The sequence below is a fragment of the Aquarana catesbeiana genome, linkage group LG10 (assembly GCF_042186555.1).
Source record: "Aquarana catesbeiana isolate 2022-GZ linkage group LG10, ASM4218655v1, whole genome shotgun sequence".
In the NCBI taxonomy this organism is placed as follows: Eukaryota; Metazoa; Chordata; class Amphibia; order Anura; family Ranidae; genus Aquarana; species Aquarana catesbeiana.
The window spans coordinates 3,590,850-3,601,216 of record NC_133333.1 but is presented as its reverse complement, the minus strand read 5'-3'; the positions used below and the strand labels follow the sequence as shown (position 1 = coordinate 3,601,216).

Genomic DNA, 10,367 nt, shown 5'->3' with positions numbered 1-10,367 from the left:
TACATTTTGTTTATATTTATCTCCTTTTTATTAATGTCATTTTTACTTACTTTTTACTAATATTATTTATTTACTTTTTACTTACATTTATTTACATTTTTTTTAAATTCACATTTGTTTAATATTATTATGTTTCCTTTGTGCTTAGTTATTTATTTACATTTGTTTACATTTTTATACTAATCATTTTCTATTTATTTTACGTTTTATTATTTATCTTTTACTTATATTTATTTACATGTAGTTATCTCCTTTTTTATTAACCCGTAATTTATATTTACTTTTTTACTAATATTTTTTTTTCCTTTACTGTTATTGACATTTATTATTTATTCTTTACTAATATTATTTACAATTATTTTTTTACTAATCTTTTTTTATTTCCTCTTAGTTTTTTTTATTTCCTCTTCTAATTGAACATGCTCGGGATACACAGAGGAATGGGGAAGGAAATAAAAGATTGTAACACAATGCCGATCTCATAAGAGCCACAAATATAAAACCTGATACAAATAAGGAAACAATGTTGCATCGGTTAGGAGATTTAAAGGGGACGTCCCCAATAAGTTGCGCTCGTGCACATGGCTCTGACTCCCCGTTGCGCACAATATGAAGGTTCAGGAATAGGAGAAGGCAGCATTGTGTGTGACATCCTCCCAGGGATACAATTAGGGAAGGCTGATGAGCGGTGACCTTTCCCCCACATGTGATGATCCCTCCCCTGGGCTGCGGAGGTGTGAGCTGTGACGAGGACAGAGATTGGTTGGGGACCGGCGAGGAGGGACCGTCCAGAGTACAGATTGGTGTGCGAGAGGCGGCAGGCTGCATGGCTGACATCCCAGGAAACAGCTGAAGGGCTCCAAAACATCCAAAGCTGAAGACCAACTTCCCTCCAGTGCTGGAGATAGAGATGGAGCCGGGCCGGGACTGCAATCGGCCAATGTGGAGCGATTATATCGCCGCGTATCCGCTGTGACCAACTCTCCATTGGATGGAATGTTGTCCCTCTCTGTAGCCCTTATCTTTGGGGTTTTATGAAACCTTACAGAAGCATGACCACCCCACCGACCCCCCCAGCCATCTACATCTCCCCGCCGGTGGACTTTGTGTTGGGGGCCTCGGCGTGCTGCATGGCGTGCGTTTTCACGAATCCCCTGGAAGTGGTGAAGACGCGGCTGCAGCTGCAAGGGGAGCTGAGGTCCCGGGGGACGTACACACGGCACTACCGGGGGGTGGTGCAGGCCATGGTGGCCGTGTGTCAGGCGGACGGACTGCGGGGACTGCAGAAGGGACTGACGGCCGGACTTCTGTACCAAGGAATGATGAACGGAGTCCGTTTCTACCTGTATTCACACGCCGAAGACGTGGGGCTGACGCAGCAACCGGGGGGCAATGTAGCGGCAGGGGCGATCGCTGGAGCGATGGGGGCGCTTGTCGGGAGTCCAGCATATCTGGTAAGATGACCCCCTAAACACAGGCTTCCCCTTATACATGTTGTTCCCTCCATGTCCTCTATACTGCTCCCCTATACATCCTCTATACCATTCCCCTGTACACAGCCTTCCCCTATACATCTTCTATACCATTCCCCTATACACAGGCTTCCCCCTATACATCTTCTTTACCATTCCCCTATACACAGGCTTCCCCATACATCTTCTATACCATTCCCCTATACACAGGCTTCCCTATACATCTTCTTTACCATTCCCCTATACACAGGCTTCCCCCTATACATCTTCTTTACCATTCCCCTATACACAGGCTTCCCCCTATACATCTTCTATACCATTCCCCTATACACAGGCTTCCCCCTATACATCTTCTATACCATTCCCCTATACACAGGCTTCCCCCTATACATCTTCTATACCATTCCCCTATACACAGGCTTCCCCCTATACATCTTCTATACCATTCCCCTATACACAGGCTTCCCCCTATACATCTTCTATACCATTCCCCTATACACAGGCTTCCCCCTATACATCTTCTATACCATTCCCCTATACACAGGCTTCCCCTATACATCTTCTGTACCATTCCCCTATACACAGGCTTCCCCCTATACATCTATACAATTCCCCTATACATCCTCTATACTATTCCCCTTATACATCTGCTATACCATTCCTCTATACATCCTCTATACCATTCCCCTATACGTCTTCTATACCATTCCCCTATACACAGGCTTCCCCCTATACATCTTCTATACCATTCCCCTATACACAGGCTTCCCCCTATACATCTTCTATACCATTCCCCTATACACAGGCTTCCCCTATACATCTTCTGTACCATTCCCCTAAACACAGGCTTCCCCTATACATCTTCTATACCATTCCCCTATACACAGGCTTCCCCCTATACATCTATACAATTCCCCTATACACAGGCTTCCCCCTATACATCCTCTATACCATTCCCCTTATACATCTGCTATACCATTCCTCTATACATCCTCTATACCATTCCCCTATACGTCTTCTATACCATTCCCCTATACACAGGCTTCCCCCTATACATGCTGTTCCCTCCATGTCCTCTATACTGCTCCCCTATACATCCTCTATACCATTCCCCCCCTATACACACACTGCCCCCTCCCATGTGTCCTCTATACTGCTCCCCTATACATGTTCTATACTATTCCCCTATACACAATATTCTGCTCCCCATACAATGTATGTTTTCTATAAGCAGCCTCCCTGTCTGATCACATTACTACATAGACCTTCTCTATACTATAGGTGGTCATAGACAACTTGTGGGGTTTTTTCTTTTTTTTTTTTTTTTTTATCAGCCAGCAGGTTGATCAGAAAAAAAACCCGAACCAATTCCTCTATCCACATAAGCAAGGTGGATGGAGGAATACCCCTCCCCGCTAGAAGAATGGCCTTTAAGTTGGCGATTAGGGACCCGGGGGGCATTAGTGGTTTTACCAGGAGCCGTGTGTACTGGGGGAGCAAAGCCAGGCCATGAAAGCTGAGGCACAGCGGGCACATAAGACCTCCATGGGACTCTGCGGGGGCATCTGAAAATCCTGCCATGCTGGTTTCACCGGACAGGAAGTGAGGGAACATTTACAACACAGAGATAAAAATCGGACAGGGGGTGCTTTCCTTAGACTTTATATTTGTATGTTTCTGTTGGAGAGTTTCCCCGCACTTCCTGTTTGGTAGAAGGTTGTCACCAGGAGAGGAAGTGAAGGGAAATCTCCCTCATGGAGCCCCGATATCAGTAAAAACCTGACAGGGGGTCCAACCCTCCCCACTCCATCCAAGTCCAAGAGAAAAAGACTGTGTGTGATAAAAAAAAAACAAGTATGAGGGATGGATCTGTCACCTCTGGTGGCCTCGCTCTTTCCCCCCCTGGGGGTCACCTCTGGTGGCCTCGCTCTTTCCCCCCCTGGGGGTCACCTCTGGTGGCCTCGCTCTTTCCCCCCCTGGGGGTCACCTCTGGTGGCCTCGCTCTTTCCCCCTTGGGGTCACCTCTGGTGGCCTCGCTCTTTCCCCCTTGGGGTCACCTCTGGTGGCCTCGCTCTTTCTCCCCTGGGGTCACCTCCGTAGGAAATACAATATTTCTTACTTACAGGTCTGCACAGTGACCAATCAGAGCCCGGCTTTTATTAATCGTCGCATCATTGTAACTAAAGTCTCAGAATTGCTGCTGGACAATTTTTTTTTTTTAATTGAGTAAATTTAATTTGTTTTTATCATTCATTCAGAAATTGTAAAATCTGCCCATTTTTTGCACTCGTTCATTTTATGTTTGTGCCGAGAATTCGCCCGGCGTTGGGTTATGCCAAACAATCCCGTGACACACCAATCTATGAATCAAATGTAGCAAAATGAAACTTGTGACATTGTATAAATCTTCGTAATGTGTATTAATGGGTCAGAGGTCATGTATGCTTCCCCCTCCCCCGAGGGTCACATCGCTCACGTCTCCCCTCGTCCCGACTCAGCGACTCGTGAGGGAATTATGTAAGTTTTGCACAAGACTTCCCGCTGAGTCAGCACTTCTCAGTTCCTGAAATCAAGAAAGTCCAATACACAAGTAAACTATGGCGATATACATGCAGACTATGGGGAGGGGGGTATATAAGGACAAGCAGACTATGGGGGGGGGGGTATATAAGGACATGTGGACTATAGTGGATATATAAGGACACACGGACTATGTCGGGGATATATAAAGACAAACTATGAAGGGTTTATAAGGACACACAAACTTTGGGGGAGGGGGTATATAAGGACACACTGATTGAACTATGGCGAGATTGGATGTTTGGGGGGGGGGGGTGGATAAAAGCTGTGTGGAGGGATGATGATCGGATAGATGAATGGGGGTTGGATGGTGATTGGGTTTAGGGATAATGGCTGGGGGAGTTGGATGACAGTTGGGTGGAGGAAAGGCAGTTGAGTAGATGGATGATGATTGGTTGGGTGAAGGGATAATGGCTGGAAGAATTGGATGACAGTTGAGTGGAGGGATGGTGGTTGGGTAGATGGATGACGTTTGTGTGGGTGGAAGAATGGTGGTTGGGTGGAAGGATAACAGCTGGAAGAGTTGGATGACATTTGGGAGGATGGGTGGCGGGTGGGTGGATGGATGGTGGTTGGGGGGTTGGATGGTGGTTAGGTGGAGGGATAATGGCTGAGTTGGAGTTGGATGACAGTTGTGTGGGTGGAAGAATGCTGGTTGGGTGGAAGGATAAGGGCTGGAAGAGTTGCATGACATTTGGGAGGATGGATGGTGAATGGATGGTGGTTGGGTAGATGGTCGATGATTGGGTGGAGGGATAACAGCTGGGGGAACTGGATGACTGTTGGTTGGAGGAAAGGTGGTAGGGTAGATGGATGGTGGTTGGGTGGAGGGATAACGGCTGGAAGAGTTGGATGACAGTTGGGAGGATGGTGGTTGGGTAGATGGATGGGTGGGTGGATGGATGGTGGTTGTGGGGGTTAAATGGTGGTTGGGGGGAGGGATAACGGCTAGTGGATTTGAATGACGATTAGAAAGATGGATGACGGGAAAAAGGCGGTTGGGTAGATGGTTGATGTTTGGGTGAATGGATAGTATTTAAGGGGCTGGATAATGGTTGGGTGGAGGGATGATGGTTTAAAGGATGGATGGCGGTTGGGTGGAGGGATGGCGGCTGGGGTGGAGGGATGTTAGCTGGGGGTTGGATAGCTGTTGGGTGGAGGGATGAAGGTTGGGGGAATGGATGATTATTGGTTAGATGGGTGGAGGGATGTCATCTGGGGGTTGGATGGCAGTTAGGAGGCTCAATGGCGGTTGGGTAGATGGATGGCGGTGGGGGGGGGTTTGGATGGTGGTTTGTTGGGTGGATGGATAACAGCTGAGGGAGTTGGATGACGTTTGGGTGGGTGAATGGTGGTTGGGGGGTTGGATAATGGTTGGGTGGAGGGATGATGATTTGAAGGACAGATGGCGGTTGGGGTGGAGGAATGTCAGCTGAGGGTTGGATGGCAGGTTGGAGGGATGGATGGCGATTGGGGGGGGGTTTAATGGTGGTTGGTTGGGGGAATGAATAACTGCTGGGGGAGTTGGATGTTGATTTGGGGGGGGGGGGGTATGATGGTTGGGTGATTCAATCCACCTCTTGTTTCCCTTTTCCTGCTCTGTATAACATTTGCTGTGTCTCGGCAGGTAAAGACTCATCTCCAGGCGCAGTCTGTGGCCGCATTCGCCGTCGGACATCAGCACAATCATCAGGTGAGACCGAAAAATTCTGATTTCCCGACCTTCTGCAGAACATTGCTGTGCACTGCCATACTGTTAACTCTGTAGATGTATATTGTCTGCAGTATGTAGAGGTGATGGGATATGGCGGTGCTGGGGCAAAGGGGGGCTGAAGAATGGGAACCAGAGATGTATATTTTCTATATGTGGGTTAGGATAGTATATTTTCTATATGTGGGTTAGGATAGTATATTTTCTATATGTGGGTTAGGATAGTATATTTTCTATATGTGGGTTAGGATAGAATATTTTCTATATGTGGGTTAGGATAGTATATTTTCTATATGTGGGTTAGGATAGAATATTTTCTATATGTGGGTTAGGATAGAATATTTTCTATATGTGGGTTAGGATAGAATATTTTCTATATGTGGGTTAGGATAGAATATTTTCTATATGTGGGTTAGGATAGTATATTTTCTATATGTGGGTTAGGATAGTATATTTTCTATATGTGGGTTAGGATAGTATATTTTCTATATGTGGGTTAGGATAGTATATTTTCTATATGTGGGTTAGGATAGCTCCACAACAGCTGTAGGACCAACAAGTCCCATGAGGGCAATGTAAGACTCTGACGGACACAACTATGGAGTAGATGTATATTATCTATATATAGGGGGTACTATAGGGTATGGACGTACTAGGGGGAGGCAGAGAGATACAGTTGGGTCCATATGTATTTGGACACAGGCGCAATTTTCATACATTTGGCTCTGTATGCCACCAGAATTAAAATAATACAAAACAATCCAAATGAATTTGAAGTGCAGATTTTCAGCTTTAATTCAAGGGGTTGAACATAAAATATCAAGTACAAATTTTTGGGAACTGCAACCATTTTTTATACACAGCACTCGACGCCCCCCCACCCCATTTTCAGGGGCTCAACTGTATAATGTTTTGTTGAGAATCCTTTACTGGCAATGACTGCCTGAAGTCTGGAGCCCATGGACATCACCAAAGACCAGCTTTCCCTCTTTTCTGATGCTTTGCCCGGCTCTACCTGCAGATGTCTTCAGCTGTTCTTTGTTTGCGGCTCTTTCTGCCTTTAGTTTTTCCTTCAGCAAGTGAAATGCTCAATTGGGTACACATCAGGTGATTGACTTGGCCATTGCAGAATATTCCACTTCTTTTCCTTCAAAAGCTCCTGGGTTGTTTTTGCAGTTAGTTTTGGATCATTGTCCATCTGTACTGTGAAGCGCCGTCCAATCATTGGCTGAATCTGGGCTGACCCGTATATCTCTAATCCCTGCAGAATTCATCCGGCTGCTTCCACTGGAAGCCATGCATGCCCATGCCATCACACTGCAAGCTCCACCATGTGACCACAGATGACGTTGTGTGCTTTGGGTCACGAGCCGTTCTAAGCCTTCTCCACACTTCTTTCTTCCCGTCATTCCGCTACAGAATAATCTTAGTTTCATCCATCCAAAGAATGCTTTTCCACAACGGCTCTGGCTTTTTTAGATTTTTTTTTTTTTTTTGGCAAAATCTAATCTGGCTTTTCTATCCTATACTTCAGGCTTATGAATGGTTTGCACCTTGTGGTGAACCCTCTGTATTTGATCTCGTGAAGTCTTCTCTTAATTGTAGACACTGGGGAGTGTCCTTCACTTGTCTGGATGTTGTGAAGGGGTTTTTCTTTACCATTGAGAGGAGGATCCTACGATCATCCACCACTGTTGTCTTCCGTGGGCGTCCAGGTCTTTTTATGTTGCTGAGCTCACCAGTGCGCTCTTCTTTCCTCACAATGTACCAAACTGTTGATTTGGCCACTCCTAATGTTGCTGCTATCTCTCTGATGAAATTATTTTGTTTTTAAAGCCTTAGAATGGCCTGTTTCACTTGCATGGACAGCTCCTTTGATGTAGGTTCACAGCAATAGATTCCAAATGCAAATAAAACACTTAGAATCCACTCCAGACCTTTTACCTGCTTAATTGATGAAGACATAACAAAGGAGTAGCCCACACCTGGCCATGAAACCGCTTTTGATTCAATTGTCCAATTACTTTTGGTCCCTTGAAAAGAGAAGGATTGCTATTCTTAACAGCTGTAATTCCTAAACCCTTCCTCCAATTTGGATGTGACATACCCTCAAATTACACCTGAGAGTGTGCACTATCACCCCATATCCATTATAGAACTATAGCTTCAATATGTTTTGGTAAATACCTAAAAAAAAAAAAAAAAAAAACTAAAATTGTGCCTGTGTCCAAACATATATATGGACCTAACTGTACAGTGAGGGGAAAAAGTATTTGATCGGCTGCTGATTTTGTACGTTTGCCCGCTGACAAAGAATCGAACAGTCTATAATTTTATTGGTCGGTTTATTATAACAGTGAGAGAATAACAACAAAAATATCCAGAAAAACACATTTCTAAAAAGTTATAAATTGATTTGCATTTTAATGAGTGAAATAAGTATTTGATCCCCGATCAATCAGCAAGATTTCTGGCTCACGGGTGTCTTCTATACAGATAATGAGCTGAGATTAGGAGCACTCTCCTAAAGAGAGTGCTCCTAATCTCAGCTTGTTACCTGTATAAAAGACACCTGTCCACAGAAGCAATCAGATTCCAATCTCTCCACCATGGCCAAGACCAAAGATCTGTCCAAGGATGTCGGGGAGAAGATTGTAGACCTACACAAGGCTGGAATGGGCTACAAGACCATCGCCAAGCAGCTTGGTGAGAGGGTGACAACAGTTGGTGGGATTATTCACAAATGGAAGAAACACAAAATAACTGTCAATCTCCCTCGGTCTGGGGCTCCATACAAGATCTCACCTCGTGGAGGTTCAATGATCATGAGAACGGTGAGGAATCAGCCCAGAACTACACGGGAGAATCTAGTCAATGATCTCAGCTGGGACTATAGTCACCAAGAAAACAATCGGTAACACACTACACCGTGAAGGACTGAAATCCTGCAGCCCCCGCAAGGTTCCCCTGCTCTAGAAAGCACATGTACAGGTCCGTCTGAAGATCACTAATGAACATCTGAGGGATTCAGAGGAGAACTGGGGAAAGTGTTGTGGTCAGATGAGACCAAAATCGAGATCTTTGGCATCAACTCAACTCGTCGTGTTTGGAGGAGGAGGAGGAATGCTGCCTATGACCCCAAGAACACCATCCCCCACCGTCATACATGGAGGTCCTATGACCCCAAGAACACCATCCCCCACCGTCATACATGGAGGTCCTATGACCCCAAAAACACCATCCCCCACCGTCATACATGGAGGTCCTATGACCCCAAGAACACCATCCCCCACCGTCATACATGGAGCTCCTATGACCCTGAGAACACCATCCCCCACCGTCATACATGGAGGTCTTATGACCCCAAGAACACCATCCCCCACCGTCATACATGGAGGTCCTATGATCCCAAGAACACCATCCCCCACCGTCATACATGGAGGTCCTATGACCCCAAGAACACCATCCCCCACCGTCATACATGGAGGTCCTATGACCCCAAGAACACCATCCCCCACCGTCATACATGGAGGTCCTATGACCCCAAGAACACCATCCCCCACCATCATACATGGAGGTCCTATGACCCCAAGAATACCATCCCCCACCGTCATACGTGGAGGTCCTATGACCCCAAGAACACCATCCCCCACCGTCATACATGGAGGTCCTATGACCCCAAGAATACCATCCCCCGCTGTCATACATGGAGGTCCTATGACCCCAAGAACACCACCCCCCACCGTCATACATGGAGGTCCTATGACCCCAAGAACACCATCCCCCACCGTCATACATGGAGGTCCTATGACCCCAAGAACGCCATCCCCTACCGTCATACATGGAGGTCCTATGACCCCAAGAACACCATCTCCCACCGTCATACATGGAGGTCCTATGACCCCAAGAACACCATCCCCCACAGTCATACATGGAGGACCTATGACCCCAAGAACACCATCCCCCACCGTCATACATGGAGGAGGAGACATTATGCTTTGGGGCTGTTTTTCTGCCAAGAGGACCGGACCACTTCACCCCATCAAAGGGTTGATGGACAAGGCCATGTACCGCCAAATCTTGGGTAAAGACCCCCTTCCCTCAGCCAGGGCATTGAAGATGGGTCCTGGATGGGTATTCCAGCATGACAGTGATCCAAAACACACGGCCAAGACAACAAAGGAGTGGCTCAAGAAGAAGCACATTTAGGTCCTGGAGTGGCCTAGCCAGTCTCCAGACCTTAATCCCATAGAAAATATGTGGAGGGAGCTGAAGGTTCGAGTCACAAAACATCAGCCTGGAAACCTTAATGACTTGGAGAAGATCTGCAAAGAGGACAAAATCCCTCCTGAGATGTGTGCAAACCTGGAGGCCAACTCCAAGAAACGTCTGACCTCTGTGATCACCAACAAGGGTTTCTCCACCAACTACTAAGTCATGTTCTGTGAAGGTGTCAAATACTTATTTTACTCATTAAAATGCAAATCAATTTATAACTTTTATGAAATGTGTTTTTCTGGATATTTTTGTTGTTATTCTCTCACTGTTATAATAAACCCACCAATAAAATGATTGTTTCTCTGCCAATGGGGCAAACGTACAAA

General features: G+C 46.1%; 1 protein-coding gene across 1 annotated transcript in view; it reads left to right on the top strand.

Annotated features, from left to right (window-relative positions):
- Positions 1–594: 594 nt before the first annotated feature.
- The window catches only part of SLC25A34 (solute carrier family 25 member 34), a 15,026-nt gene continuing 5,253 nt past the window's right edge, over positions 595–10,367 (top strand). Inside the window, exons 1-2 of the mRNA XM_073601493.1 lie at positions 595–1,454; positions 5,680–5,745. Coding sequence (XP_073457594.1) covers positions 1,035–1,454; positions 5,680–5,745 — 486 coding nt within the window. The 5' untranslated portion in view covers positions 595–1,034. The remainder of the gene's footprint in view (positions 1,455–5,679; positions 5,746–10,367) is intronic.